The sequence below is a fragment of the Labrus bergylta genome, chromosome 18, assembly GCF_963930695.1.
Source record: "Labrus bergylta chromosome 18, fLabBer1.1, whole genome shotgun sequence".
Lineage (NCBI taxonomy): Eukaryota > Metazoa > Chordata > Actinopteri > Labriformes > Labridae > Labrus > Labrus bergylta.
Window position 1 is genome coordinate 21,659,775 of NC_089212.1, and position 21,417 is coordinate 21,681,191.

General features: G+C 39.7%; 3 protein-coding genes across 6 annotated transcripts in view; 1 reads left to right on the forward strand and 2 right to left on the reverse strand.

The window, feature by feature from the left end:
• Positions 1 to 244: 244 nt before the first annotated feature.
• LOC109990523 (RNA polymerase II elongation factor ELL) lies at positions 245 to 9,721 on the reverse strand. Its single transcript, XM_020642672.3, has 12 exons — positions 9,440 to 9,721; positions 6,966 to 7,010; positions 6,727 to 6,848; positions 6,077 to 6,237; positions 4,677 to 4,978; positions 3,553 to 3,677; positions 2,958 to 3,447; positions 2,793 to 2,871; positions 2,646 to 2,712; positions 2,306 to 2,477; positions 1,432 to 1,476; positions 245 to 1,317 (listed from the first exon to the last, which is right to left on the reverse strand). Exons 1-12 carry the CDS (start codon positions 9,572 to 9,574, stop codon positions 1,189 to 1,191), a joined length of 1,872 nt encoding a protein of 623 aa, XP_020498328.1. The 5' UTR covers positions 9,575 to 9,721; the 3' UTR covers positions 245 to 1,188.
• A 1,679-nt stretch (positions 9,722 to 11,400) lies between these two features.
• On the reverse strand, positions 11,401 to 19,169 carry mtfr1l (mitochondrial fission regulator 1-like). Of its 2 annotated transcripts, none has more exons than XM_020642711.3 (8): positions 19,011 to 19,169; positions 17,289 to 17,454; positions 17,030 to 17,116; positions 16,807 to 16,916; positions 15,754 to 15,965; positions 14,235 to 14,610; positions 13,404 to 13,564; positions 11,401 to 13,293 (listed from the first exon to the last, which is right to left on the reverse strand). In XM_020642711.3, the coding sequence occupies exons 2-7, from the start codon at positions 17,301 to 17,303 to the stop codon at positions 13,441 to 13,443; spliced, it is 924 nt and encodes a 307-aa protein (XP_020498367.2). In that variant the 5' UTR covers positions 17,304 to 17,454; positions 19,011 to 19,169; the 3' UTR covers positions 11,401 to 13,293; positions 13,404 to 13,440. The 2 variants fall into 2 exon arrangements, with proteins under 2 accessions (XP_020498367.2, XP_020498366.2); XM_020642710.3 differs by having other exon boundaries at positions 17,030 to 17,137.
• Positions 19,170 to 20,655: 1,486 nt separating this feature from the next.
• si:ch211-15d5.11 (oxidation resistance protein 1) overlaps positions 20,656 to 21,417 on the forward strand; it is a 14,959-nt gene continuing 14,197 nt past the window's right edge. For all 3 annotated transcript variants that reach the window (XM_020642673.3, XM_020642675.3, XM_020642674.3), the window contains exon 1: positions 20,656 to 20,809. The gene's annotated coding sequence lies outside the window, so the exon portion shown is untranslated. The remainder of the gene's footprint in view (positions 20,810 to 21,417) is intronic.

Sequence of the window (21,417 nt, forward strand, 5' to 3'; positions counted from 1 at the left end):
CAGTCCAATGAGGACCGTGGAAAGTGAAGCGCGGTGTAGAAAATAAATCATTACTTACTTTATACTAAATTATAACGAAAAAAGTGTAATCTCAGCGTCACCTGTTGTAAAACTGTATTGTTCTGACTAATCATTAAGATTGTTTGTTCGTTTTTACCTTCTTAAAACGTATAAATATCAGAAAAAAACAAAATGCAATGCATGAAAATAAAAGGAATTCAAATAAAGACGAGATCATACGAAATTAACACATATGGATTTATTTGAAACTGACATCAAACTGATTTACTCCGCATGCATTCTGAACAGTACACGGCGTGCAATAAATTCTTTATATTGATCTTTTTTTTTTCCCAGCCCCTCAACTTATAAAAACAGTAAGTCCATAACTTTCTTTGATCCTCAGAACACGTTTTCATTTAATCTTCTACTGCAACTCATAGTGTAAATTCCCTGAATACAACTTCAAGACAGCATTTCAAGTTCAACGTAACAGTCTTCTGCGCTCAAGGCAACATTAGTGGAATACTGTTTCAGGCTCTTGTAATCAGAAGTCAACACAGAGCAGATTTGGCTTGAACTTTGGCGGCATTTCTTAGCGCACCAAACCCCAAAAAAACACTTCTTCTCAGGATGTGAACATCAGAACTCGGACCCTCTATTCACACAAGGTTTCTGTACAGCGTGCAGTCATCTCATGCTACCTGAATAAACACTGGTATGGCTAACAGAACAGAAGCAAACACCCAGATTGATGAATTCACAAAAGATGTGTGATAGGATGGGAATCTACATATGTTTTTTTTAAGCTTAGCACCTCATCTCCACATACAGAGTATGTGTTTGCATTTTTAAAGAGTGAGTTTAAGCTTTAAGGTCTTTATAAAACTTTAGTTACTCCTTGCATCCTTGGCAATATAAAGTCACTCTAGTAGCAGCCTATCATCAAACCAAACCATTCCTTCTTAAATGTCCCATTGTCTAAAAAAGATTTTATATTAAAGGGCTTGTTTTTCCAAGTGTAACACTGCTGCTTCTTACAAACACTTCTCGACCCAAGTGACCTATCCGGTAGCTCGTGTGAAACCAAATTAAGTCGCAAAGACCACAGATTCCAGCTGAGTGGATTTCATTTCAGCAGCATGAAGCTCCCCTGCCTTTACTCCACCAGTCTCACAGTGAAGATATTCAGTTTAGCCTCGAGTCGTCCACACTGAGCTGCTGATGGTCGTACTCCGATATGAGCTTCTTGATGTGTGCAAGTTTGTTGTGAAGATATTCACAGTGAACCTTGTCCTGGTTGAAGTTGGGGTTGGACTAAAAAGAGAGAAAAGAAAAGACTTATTCATGCAGCACCAGAAGAGGGGAGCAGAGATTTACACATGCAGAAATGTTGGAATTAACACTGAAATGTTGTAGGATAGGAGTTACCTTTTTAATTTTGCGATACTCTTTAAGTATTTGATCATGAACCGTCTGCAAGACAACAACAACAAAAAACTGTCATCAGAGATCTTTGACACAATATTAGAAGTTTACTGGATTTACACATTCTTATGCAAGATTTATGTTTAGGTTAATTGGATGGAAACAAGCGGGCTAACTATTCCAATACCTACTTCTGTGCAAAATACTAAAGTTTAGTTTTGACTGAGAATCTTCTCCCTAATTTGATGTGACAAATTAAAAACTGCACGGCTTTCTCCGACCGTTGATTCTAAAAGTGAGAGTGGACAATATTAAAGGGACTATATGAGAATATGCAGGCTTTAAGATTCCCAATGGAGTTTGGCCTAGAGAAGCACTTCAGAGTGTTTACTGAACGACTGTTTGATGGGACAATAAACACATGGGAAGACTTTGTATGCAGCCCAGCTCAGGCAACGCAGAGACGAATACAAGTTCATAAACAATGATATCAACACTGTTGGCTTCAATAGAACTCTGGCTTTTTAAATGTTTTATAAGGAATGAAAAGGAGATATTAGAAATAGGTATAAGCTATTTTAATTACATATTTTCATCTGGTTTCCCTCAAAATGTCTGAAAATGTGATGGAAATAATCGGGAACATTTTGAAATGGGAAAAAAAAAAGGAAAACAAAACTGAGCACTGAGATCAATTTAGTTTATAGTTACACTTTTTCTCAGTGTGTTCACAATAGCAAAGAATCTGGAACACACTTTTTAGCTGACGAGTTCAAAGTGTCTCTACACTATAAGCTTGCAGTGGATGAATGTTGCTCTAAACTTAAGATTTCATGGTCAGTATCTGTGAAAAGGTGCCGGTTGTCTTCATGTTTACCTTGTATTTATGGGATTCATGGTGAAGCTGCTTCAGCTGTGTGTCCAGCTCCATGAACTGCCGCGTCACCCGGTCAATACGAGCATGTAAATCTCTGTACTCGCTGTACTCCCTGTTGAAGTCCAGCTTGTAGCGCTGCCTCTGGTCATGACTGTGAATCCCCGTATACGTCCTAGAGAAAAGAAAAAACAAACACTATGAGGTGAAGCACTCACCTTAGATTACAACCTGAGCATATGAATTGTTATATTGGTGATATTATCTAAATATTATTAATGTGTTGGAGACATTTTTATTCACACACTTTGATGCATTTTGTGTCATAATAAGGTTTACGTACGATAGATAGTCGGCGGGGTCTTTGTCCACTTGAAGCAGATTAGAGTCAAACAAAATGTCACTAGGCTCTAAATGAAAGAAGAAACAAAGTCATTTTCAGTAATAAAAAGTTGACACTAAGAGTTATAAGTCAGGTAACATCGCTCACCTGTGAAGTCCACAAGTGCAGAATCCTCCAAATGATGTTCCTTCTTCCTTTCTTTCCTCTCTCTCCTTCTGTCCTTTTCCTTTACACACATGTGAAATCTTATTAAGCATTATGTTGTAAAAAAAAAATACAGTATTTATGAATGATAAGATGTAGACTCCTCACCTGATCTTTGTGTTTGTGTTTGCTCTTCTTCCTTTTGCTTGTGTGTCGGTCCTGTTTGGGCACAACCAGAGGGGACGGAGGATCCGGACTGGGTTTAGGACGGTCTTTTGCCGTGCTGTTGGGCTCCTCCTGAGCACAAGGAGGAGTCGGTTTAAGCCTCTTGGCCACTTCTGCTTCCTGCTGACAGACCGCTGACAGGGAGTCGAAAAGCTTCCGTGGATCGAGCGAGTTCCTCTGCTTGTCGTTCCCTGTCACCTCTGTGACATCTTTATGAGCCGCCTGTCTGGACGTCGTCACCTGTGTCCTGTCGCTGGATGTTTTACTCGACAGGTGAGATATCCTGGGCTTCTTACTCAGCAGAGGGTCAGTGTATTCCTCAGGCAGGGAAAGTTTTGGACGGTGGGCTGGTGAGGAGTTGGGGGTGTCCCGAAGTGGACTGACCTGGGCTTCAGGGACGGTGAGGAGGCTCCGCTGACGTGGAAACAGTCTCCTGCACAGCAATTAGAGCGAGATAAGAAGTTAATTAAACACATTAGCATGAATGGAAGATTATTTTTTGATGCAACTATGGCAGAAAGTCTGTCATTTGTGTTACCTGACAAGAATGCGTTTGAGAAGTTGCTGATCTCCGGAGGTGTAGCCTGGCCAGTCCTTCTGCAGATCCTTATAGAGGCCGTCCTTTAAACCAAACGTGTTGTCTCGGCTGTTAAGCTGGCCAACCTGGACACAAATAACCACAGACACGAGATCAAAGCAGGTGAATAGAGACTTGTCGTGTGTTCTTTGACTAAGTTTCATTAAGTTTCTTTATCTTTATCTTTGCCATTGACTTTGTTTTTCTCAGTGTTTTCACCACACAGACTTAAAGGGGGGGGCTAAATAAACTTGCCAATTTAAATAAGGGCACAAGTAAGTATTTTTTATTAGATTATTTAACAAGAAACATTGGTAAGTAAGAAAGTCATCAGAGCAAACACTTACAAGCAGATAAAAAAGATGAGGCAGGCTGCTGTGTGCAAGAAACTGACCCTGCTACACTGTTTTCATTAGTGTACACTGGAAACTGTAAATGTGTCTAACTTCCTGTAAACTTTCTGTATGATTCCTGAGATTTGGGAGTGAACGCAAAGTATGTGGATTTAGCCGCCACTAGGGGGCTCACAATCAAACAATAACTAAAGATGACGTCGAGGCTGGCGGGGAATCATGGGAGTGATTATCTCTGCTACTACACCCCCACCCCTGAATAAAACGAGAGCCAAAGTGAGCGTAGTCAAGACAAACATGCCGAACAGACATGATGTAACATCTGGTGTTTCCACGGCAACGATAAACATGTTGTGTCAGTCGTAGCGGTCATGGCAGCCACCACGACAAGACACGCCCTGTTACGACTGTAATACGGATTTCTCTGGCTTTGAGAACTGTTGGAAATATTACAGATAATTTAAGTACTCGACTAAAAATATATATAACATAGGTTTCGTCAATTTTTTATTTATTTTGATATTTTATTTTGAAAAAATTCGACATATTGTCTCTTTTAGTGGCTCTTTTAAGTGTTATTTAGTGATAAGATCCGAATTCATGCAGGGGGGAAAATAATCTTACAGCCTCGGTGTTCGTGTTTTCTCTCAATCTATGATTCTTTTTATTTTTTTTACACACCTTTCATACTTTGAATGAAACCATTTCTATGCGTGTTGATGAATAAATTACCTCCATCAGTAGTAAGTCCAGCTTGTCTTTGTCTCCTGCTGTCAGTCCATCGTTCTGCAGCCTCAGGATCAGCTCGGGCCTCCTGTACGGCCTCAGTGCCAGCAGGTGTGTTATTCTCTCCCTGAGTGCCCTCCCCTGCATTGCAGCCACGCTCTTCTTGTTAGAGGCGCAGGCGCTCTTCTTCAGCTTGGACGTGCCGAGTCCCTTCCTGATGTTGTTGACCAGAGGGTGGGCGGCTGGCGGTCGGGGCTTTGCCAAGCTGGCCAGTGCTGGGGCCGGGGCTCGCACAGTCACCTTCTTGCCTGCGAGAGAGCAAGTAAACTCACATTAAAAGCAGCATTTCTAATATAGAGCTCAAAAAATCTTTAACAGACAAACTGTGAGATTACCAGGCAGATGTTTCCATTATACAGGTAGAATAACCCATCGTTGAATGATGCTCATTTTAGAATGAATGTGTTATTTATGCTTCTAGCTGGTTGTATCAGAGGAGAGAAAATGTATTCTATTTGTCCTGTGGCCTTGTTTCACCTCTTAAGAAATCCACAGATGGGTTACAAAGATGCACATGCACACACACACACACACGCACACACATACACACACACACAAACATGCTGTCTAATTCTGAAAATAACCGCACAGTTGCACGAGCCTGCAGTGACAGAGGAAGTGGTTTTTTTTTTATTGAAGCTTCCTCTGAACTACAAAAAAAGATTAATCATCAAAACTAGTGTGGGTTCAGAGAGGAGATGTCATTGGCTGGAAGTGTCTCTGTGGAGGGAAGTGCTTTGGCGGTTACAAAGAGAAGGACAGAGGTTACATAGAAAAACCTACTCATTGGTTTATCATCGTTTGCATATTTAGATGAGCATGCTGCCAGAGTGTGTTCTGCACTCGTGTTTGTCAAGAATCAGCATTTCCTTTTTAGCTTTTATTTGATAGGACAGTGGATAGAGTAGGAAGTCGGAGAGAGAGAGTGGGGACATGCGAGAAAGGATCCACGGTCAGACATGAACCTGGGCCGTTTACTTGGAGAACTATAGCCTCTGCACAGAGGGCGTATCCTAACTGCTGGGTTAACAGCGTCACAGAGTCAGCTGTTTAATACCTCACATCACAGTATATTTTTGAAAAGTTTAACAATACAGACTGTGCATCAATGAGCTGTATTGAAAGTTATAAAGCTCCTAGAAAAGACACAAAAAAAGCCCTGCTTTACCACTATACGCCTGTGGTTACCACACAAGTTGCTATGGTAACCAGTGTAAATGGCAGAATTTTTTTGCGTCTTGGGACATTTTCTGCATAGTACAAATTTGTCTTCAGGCCAATGTTATTCCGATTGCATGACACACTACTCGAGCTTGCACATGAGCGTTTCTTTCTGTGTTTCTTACCCCGATAGGGCCCGCTCTGCTTGATGACAATGGTCCCTCGGCTGCGTGTCTCCTCTTCGACTTGGGCCATGCTCTGACGGGCCTTATCGTACGAGTCATCCGTGGCTTTGACCGTCATCTTCTTCTGGATCACCCCTAGACATGACAGCTCCTCTGCACAACTGCGAGAGAGAGAGAGGAGAGCGAGTTATAGACAGCAATCTTTTAGACCTATCTCAAGATGTTATCTGTTTTTTGTTTTTTTTAGCGTGTAGTTGATGCGCTTGGTGTGACGATGCATGCCAACAAACACAACAAGCATATTGGGACTCAAGCAGTCTGCGTTCACGATTCTTGGCATTTATCTAATTCACTTCATTTCTGGGCTTCTTAAAGCGGCACAGTCGGGAACGCGGGGTTTCCTCTGACATTTAAAAAGAGAGACGGTACCAGCAGGGTGACTCTCTCACACTCGCTCAGTAGTTGGGAAGTGGAGACATTTAAAAAAAAAATTGAAAATGTTCAGAAATGAATAATAAACACAAAGTAAACATGTAATCATGCAATCACCGGGCGCCGGACATGATTACAGCTTTTAAGTGTTGATGGTGCGATCTCTGGATATCTGTCTGTTTGCTTTCATAATACATTCAACATTATTAAGTATTTACCCAGTGCTGAGCTGTTGCACACAGTCGAAGCTCCCATTTGGATTGTCCCGGGCAACGTTAGTCACGCCAAAGGTGAATGTCCTCGAATCGTTTCTGTCCTCCGAGCAAGGGATGGAGATCCTCTGAGACACGAGAGAGAGAGAGATCAAGACAAGAACAATTACATTCAGGTTAGTTAATAGTCCTATAGTAATAATAATGCAGGAGATCTAACTATTGGATGAGTCAACAAGCCTTACCCCTTGATTCCCGTTAAAACAGATGGTGGAATGGGAAGGCCAACCCTGGAGAAAAAGACAAATTCATTGATTTTGAGCGAGCCTGGAAGTCACTCATTTTTAACAAACACAGACACAGCACACACACAGACACAGCACACACACAGACACAGCACACACACAGACACAGCACACACACACAGTCAGGTAACAGACCAGCAGAGACGTGCAAAAGAAATACAACATTTAGGATTGTTCTCATCGTATCTAGTGCTCTGCCTATGTCCATGTGGTGTTCTGTCTGCAGCTCAATCATCTTCATCTAAATGCATTTTGCACGTTTTATTTTTATTTCTATTAGATCCAGTTTTATCCTGTACGCATTTGTTTTTCACAACACAAGTTAATGTTGCATTCCTCGGTTTATCAGGTATTGCAATGTATCATCACACGATTGTCTGGCTGATTATTACAGAATCGCTGTTATCACCATGTTATCGCTATTGTGGACCACATATGACACTTTTTTGATGTATCCTGAGGTACTCTGTGACTCTCAGTCCTTATCGTGACCAATACTTCATCTCCTCTGTAACCTCTGCACATGTGCATCACTTGGATGTGTGCCTCCTGTTTGTTCATATTAAAAGAGTATCCCACAAGCTTGCTCTGGAATACTTGTTCCCCCCGGTGTATCTTGACACTTGCGCATGACTTGCCTTTGAATATTTTCGACGTGACTTGTGTCACCGGCCGGCGCTCGTGTCATTACAACCTGCTCCTTAAATACAGCGGCCTGTCACATGAGAATAGATATATCGAGCATGGTGAAATAACAGGCTGTCATCTCTCACAGGAGGGAATACGTCCACAGAAGAGTGAAGCGTGACATGCTCACAGCATGGACGGACACTATGTGATTAAAGGGGTTTAATTGACCCTTCATGGAGAGGGGTTTTTATTGGCCACCTGTTGATCTGAGCCTGGAAACAGTTTGACCCAGCTACACGCACAGTTGTTGTTTCTATTTTTTTTCAGAGATCAGGCCGAGCGAGTCATGAACAGCCTCCCGATAAATACAACAGTTATTTCCGCTTGTGAGACTCTGTTTGGGGTGCTTTCCTGCTACTTCCTGTATCTCATCATGACAGCATAAATGAGTCATGACAGGAGGTGTGCGGTTTTTCACCTTTTATTGAACGAAACAATGTCAGTAATTTGCTTCACCGAGTAGTTTCCCCATCTGAGCTACGAGGAATCACAGAATTGAGGAAGTGTACATAACTGTCCTCTGCTCAGACTTCCTGCGGTGTCTGATTCATTTCTGGTTAACTGGGTCAAACAGTATGTATGGAAGCCTGTAGGGGACTATGCTAAAAGGTGAACTTGAATATGTAAATTACGAATTGTAATAAAGTTTTACACATTCAAGGGACAGTATTCAATTTGCAAAAAGAAAAGGCGGGTTTTCAGTCAGTACAGTTCTTGGTGGGAAGGCGTTGATATGTAACTCTTTCTATTTGGCTTCCGATCAGATTGAGAGCGAGAGATATTGGCTGAAGATATTCTCATGTTAACACCTGGCAGCTATTACTTCTTAACAAGCAACATAAAGAAAATTAATAAGAAACATAAAACAGCTTCTGCTCTTTACTCAAACTCATTATTTCTACATATGCATGAATTAGATTTCTTAGATAAGATACCGACAGGCAGATTGGAACAGCAGCCGGTACAATGAGTGAATAAAATGTGTGTGAAAAGATGAACGCAATACTAATAATGGGCTTTAAATGATTAGACTAGAAAAATAACATCTGAGTGAAGTGTGTTTGAATAGTGCTAAGATTAAAAGGTGAGTTGTGATGACACAGGTGAACATCATCATGTTAAAGAAGCCCCCTTACAGGCTGCCATATGTTTGATTTCTGCCTCTGTCCTTATTTGTATTTCCACCCTTCTCCCTGAAAACTATGAACAGATACCTCGCTGCCACTGTAGTCAGGAATGTTTACCAACAATGATTGGCACTCTTATCACTCCCAAAGCCAAATCCTAAAGCTCCTCTCTCTTGCTCACAGTCTGCTTTCCTCCCCACAAAAAAAAAAAAAAAAAAGAGCCTTTTCTCCCTTTCTCCTCTCATCGACTCCAAACACTCATTAACATTCACATTACTTGCCAGCAGCATGTAACGACTTGGCCAGCAGCTTGCAACAAGCATCATCACACAGTGAAGCGTTTCCGCATTGCATTATGCAACATGTATTCCCTTTTCACAGCCAAAAAGGAGACAAAAAAAACAAAAAAAAAAACGAGGAGGGTATTGGTGAACTTCGGGCTGAAATGCAAATCACAACCCACCTTCCCTTTTCTTTTCTTATCACTTTGTTGTTTGAGTGATGGGATCATTGACGAAGTGATACAACAAAACGACCCCCCCCCTCTCTACGTTTTAGATGAATACTAGAGGAGGAATCTTTTTAAACACAACCTACCTTTCCATTTTGAAAGGATCCAATGGCTCTTGCCGCGCTGTCAGTGAGTTTAACATGGAAAACAGAGACGTTACCGCCGAGGCTCAGTTTACCGCTGGACAGTCCGTAACACTGGTTCTCCTTTAGCGCCGACATACCGCCGCATATCTTCCCGCAGCACGCTTAAATCCGGACCAAACAAACCCCCGCATCAACAAACACGCATTGGCGAGAGGATCCAGGGAAATGCTGCTAAACGGTTCCGTGTGGCTGCTCCTCCGCCGCCGCCGCGCGCTATTCTGGAGTAGACCCCATTACGTCATGACGGCTGGACTCAGAGAAGATCTGATTGGCCAGGCGACATAAATAAACCATTACGTAGCGCTTACGTAACCACTTCTACTTTTTTCTCCCTCTCGCACTATGCTAATTCTCTTTCTTTCACATGAGGGGGGATTTCTTTTAGAGTAAACGCGCTGTAGGTTTATGAATGGACATTTTTTTTCTGAAGTCGTGAAAACAAAACTTGGTGGAGGAAAATTTGAATCGAGGGTTTTAGAAATACTGAGCTAAAATTAAAACATAAAAATAATTAAAACATAATTAAAACATACAAAATGTTACACTAATCTACTAAAATTAAAAGTCCTGCTATTATAACATTACTTTTTTTTTTTTTTTTTAACTTGAAACATGCTTAAAAAAACACTTTCATGAAGGTAAGGTTATAATAGCAGGACTTTTAATTTTTAATTAAATTTTAATAAATTAGTGTAACATTTTTAAATGCAGCCAATCATTGCAAAAGTCATTTCATTACTGTTACTGATACAAGATAAAATATTGTAATTGTTAAAAAATGTGCAAACTATTTTAGCTTGTGGTCTCTTCATTTCAACCTCAGTATTTCTAAAACCCTCGATTCAAATTTTCCTTGACTAAGTTTTGTTTTTATGACTTCAGAAAAATGTCCATTCATAAACCTACAGCGCGTTTGTATGTTTATGTTTCCTATGTTTTAATTGTTTTTAAATCCAGCCGATCATTGCAAAAGTCATTTCATTATTGTTACTGATACAAGATAAAACTTGAAAAGGCATAAAATTGTTCAATGAGTTGCCCATTTCAACAATCATTTACAATTTATTCACCTTATTTTTACATCAAGTTTATGATTTATGGTGTTTCAGGCTTTTAAATTACATAAATGTTGTATAGCTCACGAATGGCTTTCTTTCAACACATCTTAATTGATGAGCGACTGAAGAGACTAAATAAATCTGACATCAGGCGTATTTCAAATTAAAATAACAGAGCCTGCCTGATAACTTATTGTCTACTGACAGGGATGTCTCCGTCTACTTTGGCTGCCCAGGCAAGATCCAGCCCAGCGGCTCATCATCATCATCTGGTTAAAATATATGTATTGTAAGATATTCATTAATGTTAGAAGAATTCTTTATTTAATAATCTAACAAACAATATTTAGACCATAACATATGGCCTTAAGAAGATTAGGGGATATGAGTCTGGCTTATAACAGGATAGACCTCTGTATGCCTCAATGTTTATGTGACATTTTGGATTACTAATGTCTTTGTCTGTAACAAGTTAAAAAGTAACTCTACAACACAACATAAATTCATCAGGACTGATTAAAATCATAAAATCTTTCAGGTTATTTGCAAAGAACTGCAATTTTCTGGAGCTGCATTCTTCTTCTCTGTATGTAATTTATATAAATGATTCAGTTGTCAATAACTTTTGATACTTTGCACCTCTTCTTTTTACACTGGTATTGCTACCTTAAGTTCAATATAAGGTCTCAAGGTCTGAGCTAACATTTGAATTATAAATAAACCTGGAGTAAACCCAGAATGATTAGATCATTCATTTTGTTCGCCTGCCCCCATCTGGTGACAATTGGCAATGCACAGAGAAGAAAAACAAATGATCTCCTTCCACAAACAGAACACAAAGGGTTTCAAAACATCAGCAAATCTTTATTTACAAGTCCTTAAATGACAAGAAATAAAAAAACAACTACTAATGGGTGGTGATCGGCTCAACCATTCACATGGATAAAATGCTGAAAACCTTTTACTTTGGAATAAAGGAAAAAAGAAATTAAAAAAAAATGTTGTGGAAACTACACCAAACTCTCCCTTTAAGTTCATTTTCAGGACTACTGTTGCAGATGGAGACTGCTATGTAAGGTTCAACATCTCAAATACAAACATACAAGGAATATATTGAAACTCGTACATGTCTTTTTCAGACAGTTGTTTCTTTTTCCACTTCAACCCTTTGACCAATGAGAGAGAAATGACCATCAAGAAGATCTAGCACAAACATACTTATACTTCACTGCATACAAAGACACAAAAGGGCACATCTTTTTTTTTGTTCAATCCAAAACCGATAACGAAGCGGCAACTTTTCACTCTGCAAAACTATTCTAAAGGGATTTCCAATCACGTTGGCATGAAACATGACGAGGTGAAAAACAAGAGTAGGAGTGATGTGTGGAGGTAAAAGCGACACAATAGCAACAGTCTTCTCTGAGTAGGGCTATTTTTAGGGAAATCAGACACAGACTGGTTCTTGATGTCATTCACTGTGTGTTTGTGAGATGAGTAATGATGAGGAGGAAGGAGGGCATACTCGGGGAGAGGCAGCCAATGAGGCTTTGTGTGAGGAACAAAAACAAAAAACAAAGACGTGGTCTTTGAACTAATCTTGAAAAAAACAAACACAGGCATTAGGAACAGGCATGAGTTCTGTGGTAAGGCATCATTTATAATATTCATTGTTATTATCATGACTCACACAAGCAATTTACCCATGACTTGTCAAAACTGCATGCAGAATGACATAAATTCAAATTCAAAAAACTTTAGAAACACTCGTACACATTGCTAAGTTTTCTTTGCCCATAATGAAATCACCGACAGCATTTAGAAAAACCATGCAAGGAGGTTTCATCCACCAATCAGCACACTCCAGAGTATTGTTTGTAAAAGACCTGTACATGCATGTTTGTGTAAAGATGCAACAAGTGAGAGATGTTAATTTTGCACCTTAAAGAAAATAGAAAAAAGAAGAAGAATATCCTTGGAGTATTTGTTTCAAAATCAGTGCCATGTGGTTCACTCAGTATTGATATATATGTCAATCACAAACAAGAGGACAGGCATAAGAGGTGCAGTGGCGCAAGCAACAAATAGTGTATAGATCTGAGGATGTAGCATAAAGATCTGAGGTTATTTCCCAGCGCATGTGCACGCACACACACACACACACACACACGCACACACACTATGACTGATGATCTACAGTACATCTCTGCATGTAAAAGTAATCGTTCTCATCTGTACACAAAATGTTTTCAAGTATGTTAGATTTCTTCTATACATATCTGAAGAGTTTTATTTGCATTAAATCAGAGTTACTTAAAGGGACATTCTGCAAATGAAGTCCAAAAAACTGCTTTAACTTGTAGTATGTGAGCAAGGAGCTCCGAAATGTGATATGACATAATCAAACAAAAGCGTCTCAAATCAAAACAGCCTGTACACAGTGCAAGTGTCTGGGAAAAAGTCCGTTGAGTGTTTAATCAAGATGAAGTTAAAAATAAAAGCCTTTTTGCAGAGAGAAATAGACTGGATGTTTTATGCAATCAATGCTGAAACTGAAGATTTTCATCAAGACTTGGCTGTTTCCCCCTCACATTGCACCAGCACTGCGAAGTTCACATTTGGTTCTGAATGTCTGGGGCAAAGTGTGTTTATGTTCTATCTCTGGCAGACAGCTTTTGCCTCGGGTCTGAGGAGCAAGGTTGTGGATCCATGGGTACATATTCCACAGGCAAAGGCCTAAAAATAATGAGAAAGAAAATAAAAACAACTGACATAACCGATAACCTCCTACACGCCTTCAATGGTTTATAGTACAAAATACGATCTTTTCTCCTGTCTTGACTTACATGGAGCAGCAGGATCGGTACTGATGTTAATATTTGATCACTTCCGTTTCATGGCGGCAGTGTCTTCTTCCTTCAGGACAAACTTTTTCCTCAGAGCTTCTGAAATCAGACTGGCTGAATCCTCCTCTCTGAGAGACGTACAGCCTCTGTTGTAGTTGTACCTGCAATGACAGCCAATCAAAAAATACAGAGCTTAGTAATGTACAAACTGTGAATGGGCATTACAATACTACAATCATCAAATTGTGTGAAGTCTATGCAGAAATGTAAGCACTGTTCGTAATGTTTTTTCCCCATTTGTAGAGACTTTTGGTTCTTCTTTTTGGGTGTAAGATAAGACGACTAACCACTCTTATTACATATTACGATAATAAGGAGCTGGTTAGCTTAGCTTAGCATTAAGACTGAAAATAAGTGAACATAGCTGGTCTGGCTCTGTGCATTAGGGTTAAGATTATTCTTTTTTTGTTTTTGTCTCTTCTTCCTGATTTCATTTTTGGGCTTTTTATGTATTTACTGGAGAGACAGGACAGAGGATAGAGTCCCCAGAGAGTGGGGAATGACATGCTGGAAATGAGGCACAGGTCAGATTTGAACCTCAGCCATCCGCTACCAGGACTACAGCCTCTGTACATGAGGCGCATGAACTATGCACTAGGCCACTAGTGCGGCCAGATCTAAGACAACTTGTTTAGACGAAAACAAAGTGAAGTGTTGAAGTGCTAAACCGTGTACTGCAAACAGAGTTAGATTTTATTTTAACTACACCCCTGTAAACACATAATTAAACAATCTCACCATGATTTTATTGTGTTTCAATAAAACTCCTACCTGTCTTTGCTCATCTTCATGCGGTTCATATCCTTCAGAATGTCCATCACATCAGCGAAACTAGTGGACTTTGATAGCGACACTGTGTCCTCCTCTGCCTCTCGGAAGTCCATGCTCGGTCTGTCCAGGTCAAAGGTCGCTGATGCTGTCATGGAAACAGGCGGCAGAGGGTCGGGAACAAGTTCCGACACCACAGAAACCACATCTTTCTCATCTTCCTCCTCCTCCTCTTCCTCCTCCTCTGTGACATCACTTATGACAAAGGAGGCAGCAGCTGTGGCAGCCGGCTGGTAGGGCACCGTCTCAAAAGGCGCCATGGAGAAGCTCATACTTGTGTCGTCTGGGGAGAGAAGGTCAGGGGTCAGGGGGTTGGAGCCTGAAAGAAAGAAGGAGGCAGAAAACAAAGTCAAAGAGTGAGTAGTTTATTTATGTGAAGTTGGGTCATAGCTGACAGATCTGGGCAGGTTATCTAAAAAAGAACAGAGTTGAAATGCCTTCCTTTTATCTGGCTGCTGTTTCTAATGCGAGTTTAAGGCCCTGTAAAAGTATGCTGTTGTTGTTTTCATAGTTCTCCCCTCAGGCACTCTTCAGGCATGTGACTTCCCAACGACAACCAAGTGGAAAAATAAAAAGAACTGTGCGTCACGCAGAACAGCAAGTAAACAATAACATGTAGGCTTACTTCTTCTTGTAACATACATAATATACACATAGGCAGTGACACCTTTATAGAGTATATTAAAGACGTCCTCCAGCTCAGTAACAGCCCCCTCCTCAAACTATTTTTGGGGGATTAGCATGAATTATACAAGTGACATTTTCAGGTAGGAATATATCTGCTTAATACGGGGGTAAAAAGACTTAAAACTTTAGTAAACTTTAGCGAAGTGCTTCATGACGTAACCTATTAAAACGATCTCTGTAGTATTTTATTCCTTCATATTACTTAAAGCCTGGCAGCTTTACTGTTTAATTGTAATGCAAACACATGACACAATCACTTGTCATAAAGGCATGTTTTTTTATGAGGTTGTTTTCCTGTTTACACCATCTTACTGAATAAAACTTGGGCCAGGCAAGCTTGACAATAAAGCATAAAGTTTATATTTTAAGGTTTTATGTACCTCTTCAGCCTGATCAGAAAGTATTATTTAATTAAACTGCAATACATGTGAATGTGCATCACCGTTCTTATAACCTTCCTGACATTTTCAACAAGAGACACCCAAATGCCCCCTGAATCGCAGAGATTATTCTTTGCCACTGACCTACAAACTGATGCCAAGACATCTTAATACCAGAGAGCTTTGGGGGAATCAGGGCAGCTGACTTGGCAACAAAAAGAGCATAGTCATATGAAGCCAGTGACTCAAGTGCAGGCTCAATACAAAAAGATGATATCTACACTGTGAATCACTTTGAATCATAGTCTGACTGAAATGCAGATACGAGGAGTTTCAAGTTAATTGTTGTACCACTTTATATTCTTTCCTCTGCAGTTCCTGCTCTGATAACCTACCAGAATCAGTTGCCACTATTTTAGCGATCTGTGCGCGCAGTCTGCTGAGCTCGTCCTGCAGGGCGGTGGTACGGTTCATCGCCGTCACCCCGGGCTTCTTGAGCCCCTCCATTCTTTTCCCCTCACGGCGGAAGTTGGGCACGGATGAGTTCCTGTGGAGCACCAGGAGAGGCGTGGGCCGCCACTCATGTTTCAGGGGACGACTGTCACTCCTGAAAACAGAAGAGAAGAGGATCAGTGTTATTTTATCAAACCTTTTAGAGGGTTGAGTCCAACTTGTGATGTAGCGTCAAACACCCCAGCAATTATCAACACTACATCACATGACCATATATTTGTTACAGGCATAGTCCAATCCAATGGCTCTGTAATAAAACTTATTACATTTATAAGATGGCCTCTCTGATACAATATCAACACAAACAGGGTGTTATACCGTGTACTGAATACCCTAACGTGTGCATGTGCTCTTATAACATAGAAGTCTCAGATATGAAAAGCTAATCAACTCCCAAATCTCAAAACCTGATTAAGACTTCTCGTCCAGATTGTCAAAGATTGATTAAACAGTGTTTAGGCAGCAAAAAAGACAAATGTTTAATCAATCAATAAAGGCCATTGCTGAAACGATGTTTAAAATCACATTCCTTTGGATGCACCTCAGACGCTTTAAACACTCAGACTGGATATCACAACATGTTTTGAGTCACTTGCAAAGCACCACACCTCTTCTAGCACATTGAAGCCTGTGATGCCGAATCATGGAACATCACAATGTAGTACAACCACCTACAACAGCACATTTCTTTGTAGGGCGGGGAGCTCTCCATTTCTCATGCTTTGGTATCAACAAGCCACATACCAGTCTGTGTAGTTACTGATGCTGATGTGGTGAACAGGTATCCATGCAGCAGATCTGATATGAGAAACAAATCTGATCTGCCTGCAGTATGAACAAAGCCAGGGGGTCTGGAATAATGCAAATTTGAAGTGGCGGCCTTGCAACACTCCATAATTACAGTGGCTGTCTCTTAGTGCTTGATGGATACTTACCGCACTCTGGCGTACGTCTCTTCTTCATCTGCAACGATCCAGGCTATGTCTGCCAAGGTAGGAACCATAGGGCCATCCATAGGCCGAAGAGAGGGCAGGCCTGGTAATTCCTAATGCACAAGAACACAAGTTAATGTCAAATACAAGCACTGCTATTGTGACAATAGGTCCTTGTAGCATTTATAAAAAAAAAATGCAACATGAAGGCCTTATAGCACTTTACCTGAAAACATGCCCTCTGCGGAGGTCTGAGAGGAAGAGTTGAACCTATTCTTCTCACAACACTACGGGTGGATCCATGAGGCTTATTCTGCCAGATAGGAATAACGTCCTGTGAATCATAGGTTAAAACATCTCTACATAAAAGATTTACACTTTAACACCATGCCAATCATTTGCATTCCTCCACGATCATGAGGTGGAAAGGGAAGTGTTTCAAATTGAGACATGGAACATCACTGACAGCCTGGGACAAAACTCACTGTTTCTGTTTCCATGGCGATGTTGGGTCAGGCTCATTCACTTGGTAAATCGTACGACCGGTGCTTGATGCTCGCAGTGGCTGAGGACGGGCCAGCTCAGTAAACAGATGCCATGTCAGAACGACTGCCAACTCTTGGGATGTTGAGTAGGGATTTGTTAGAGCATCTTTTAAAGCGTAAAGGAAAGAGAACGCGGCATTATTTCTCACAGGAACATTACAAGGCCATGCTTGGGCTACTGCCCTCCTACATCTGTAACCTAATCACACGGAGAACTGTTGATTCTTACGGTTTGCGTTCAAATGATCAGTTGTTGCTGTCTGTTCTATTTGCCCGCACAGAGCTGGGAAAAAGGGCTTTCGTCTACTCTGCTCCTTCTACATGGAACATGCTGCAAAAAGACTGGAAAATAACTGAACTGATTTCTTTGAATGCTTTTAAATCCAGGCTGAGAGCACTTGAGATAATTTGAATTTACTTGTAACTGTTTTTTATAATTTTAATTGCTGTCTGTATGCTGTGAGTGTAACTGTGTAACTTTTGCTGCCTCTTGGCCAGGACTCCCTTGAAAAAGAGGTTTTTTAATCTCAATGGGACTTTCCTGGATAAATAAAGGTTAAATAATAAAAAAGTAGTCTAGAAATCGGTATCCAAGTTGCACAGGACAAACATTGAAATTTTAACAATAAATGACCAAGGCAATAAACATTTGTACAGTATTATATGCAGAAAAATGATGGAGGGGGAATCAAGCTCTTGAGTTAAAGCTATTTTGTTTCAATAGGTTTTACTTCTTTGTTCGAATAAGGTGATTATCCGAGGAGGACTACGGCTAGTTTAGTTTAGTTGCACATTTTGATTCAAGAAGAATCAAACAGAAAATAAAATAAAAAAATAAAACACATGTGCAGGTGAGGTAGAAACCCATGAGGGCTTATCTCAAAACCTCACCTTAAGAGATTAAACAAAGTTAAAATAAAATACAAAGTAAGAATATTTACTATCACAAATAAAATGTGCCCAATTGAAAATGACATACAAACACTGAAAACATAAAAATAGAGCAAAACAGGACAATGCACTATTCACTACAAGTCTTTCTGACACCAACACATTTCTGAGTCTCAATTTGTATCTAGAAAAAGACAAAAAAAAGTAAATAAATATTCGTGTTCCATAATGTAACTCCACTGTATCTTATTGAGTACATTAAATCCAGTAGATTACAATTTTAAAATAGAAAATGTAAATTGTATTAATATCTTTACTTGCAAGAGAGACCTGAGAAGTGGAAAAGAAATAGAAAAAAAATATCCTCCACAAAAATAAATAACAACCACAACCACACACAAGGCAACTTCATCACCTCACCGTGACGTCATGATGTGCAGGAGCTACACTCATCAGTGCTAACACAGCTAGCCTACCACGTCTGACATTTAGACCGTTTCCAACGTTACTGTTGCTATGCTACACGTCAGCGTCTAAGAAACAACGACACTGTATTAACACCAGAAAGATATCCCCGCAGCAGAAGAGTTTAAACTGCTTTGTTCAGTACTCGCCGGTAGCTACGGGTGTGCAAAACACAGTTTAGCTTTAGCAGCACCGACGACCCTCCGGTTGACCCCGAACAGCTACACAAACACTCCCGTTTTTTTCAAGTGTGTATTAAGTGTCTTCGTGAGATTGCAACGGACTTTGCAAAAATGTGCAACTTACGGTCGATAACGGCGGTGTGACGGAGAGGAAACCCGCTATATCGTCCAGTTTCTTCTCGTCGTCTTTCAGACTGGAGCTGTGTGTTGTCGTTGATTAGGCCGGAATCCTGTGCCTCCCTTTCCTGTAACGTGATTGGCTGCTGAAGCCACATGACCTTCCCCTGTCTGTACTGGTAAGGAGCGCCCCCTACAGTTGGAGGTGAACAGTTTATTATAAAGCTGCAACATTGCTGTGTCTTCCCTGGGGTCCACAACAACCTCTACTATGGAGGAGTAAAAGTACCAAAATATATAAATATGTAATTAATTAAATCATTAAATGTGTCATCAATTATTTAATATTGGAAATAAATCAACAAATATATAAATAAATATATAATTATTTAATTAATTAAACTCATGTGTTATTAAATAATTAAATAATTATTTAAATGTATCATTAATTATTTAAAATAGGTAATATATAAATAAATAAATAAATAATTTATGAAATACATAAATAATTAAATAAATGTTTAAATAATTATTTAAAATGTTCATTCATTCTATGTAAAAACACATCTATTTATTCCACTATTTATTTAATTATTTCATGTTTCCTGCTCCAGCAGTGCATCATGAAATAATTTTATCTGTCATCCTCTCCCATCAAACTCAGTGTGCGGGTTTAACGCTGATCGAGTCACAAACCATTGCTTTGGTCTGCAGGGTTGCCAGACTGTACATACAATATAACAACTTACATCAGAGCATATAACATTACCACAATAACAGACGTGACAAAAACAATAACACAATCAGACAATAAGGACAGCTCCTGGCAACATAAATGATAAGTTGTAGGATGTAATCAATCATATCAGCAGTACTGAAAATAGGATACTCAGGAAAGTCATGATAAATAGGCAACAATTTCTGAAGGGAAAACTGTAATGCTTTGGAAAATAATACGTTTTTGGCTGCATATTCTTGCTCTTAATTTTTATTTATTTGGTTAATTGACAGCATTGTATAGGCATATTCGTAAATCAAAGTTATAAGAATGGTGACAATCCTCTTTGTGCAATAATAATGTAAAACTTCATTCAGTTTAATCTACAATCAACAGATAAAAGAAGATCAAGAGAACTTAAAGTTGTTCTTGTTGTTAACAGTGTACCTTTACATCTGTTCAGTGTTGATTAAAAGAAAAACACATTTTAAAACCCGACTAATACACGTCTTTAAAATTGTAGTCACATGTGTACAGAAAAGGATATTTGGATATATTCAAATGCAATTTTGTTTCTAAAGTTCAAATCTTCTTCAGTACTCTGTTAGCATGCAATATTTAAAAAAATGTCAGTTTAACTCCGAAATTGTTGATTCATAAAAATCAATATAGAACAAAAAAAAACATATAAAAGGGTGGAGAGGTTAGATGAGAAAAAGACAAAAACAATAAATAAGTGAGCAAATGAAAAAAAAAAAATATAAACAAATTAAATGACCAATGAGTAAAAAAAAAAAAAAAATGGGTCAATAAGTTCAGAAAATAATTTATATTTACAAAAATGCTCAAAAATAACTGAGTAAAGATGTTTGAAAACACAAGAAGTGTCACCGTAGCGTACTTCCGCCTTCGCATTTCGTGGCGACCGTTCAGGGCACTATCTTGACACCAGCTCGATGTCTCTTTAAGCGGAGGGGAGGAGCTGCCAAATGAACTTGTTACCGTTGTCCGCAGTGATATCATAACACTGCAATATGAAGACGCGCTCATATGACTGCCACCCATCTCCGTCTCTGGGATAGACACAGGTCAGTAAGGCTCAGTCCATCTCATGATCCTGACACTTCATCACCTCCATTTAGCCTCCTGTAGCCTGATATATATATTTTTTTTTTCCTGCAACGGCATCTGTGTCGATCTTTCTGTGATGTCGTCAAAAATGCTTACTTCCCTTTCAGAAATGATTGCAACCCTTGCATTGACAGGAAGCAAATTGTAATCATTTTAAACCAAAACGACTGAGTGATTTGAGAAGCTCTTGAGCAATGCACGACGAAGCTAGGCCAATCCTGTTGCTGCATTTAATTCAGAGATGATAAGCTAATCACCTCCCATTGGGAAGGGAAATTAGGCTTTCCAGGATGCAGCTTTAAGCAGTCATATGGCACGAAATCAACATAACGTTAGGTCATATTTAATTACAGCTCTGCAATGCTTGAGTCACAGCATACAGTATCTGAATCATGTAGTAAAATGTGTGAACTATGAAATATTGAGCTATTAAGGAATGCAAACTGTACCCCCTGTTTTTCCTGCAACATTGCACCATACCATTAGAAATACATTCACAAACATGGAATAAACTGAAAAACCTAACTTCATTACTCTGTTAACTATCTAGCTCACTTCCTTATAG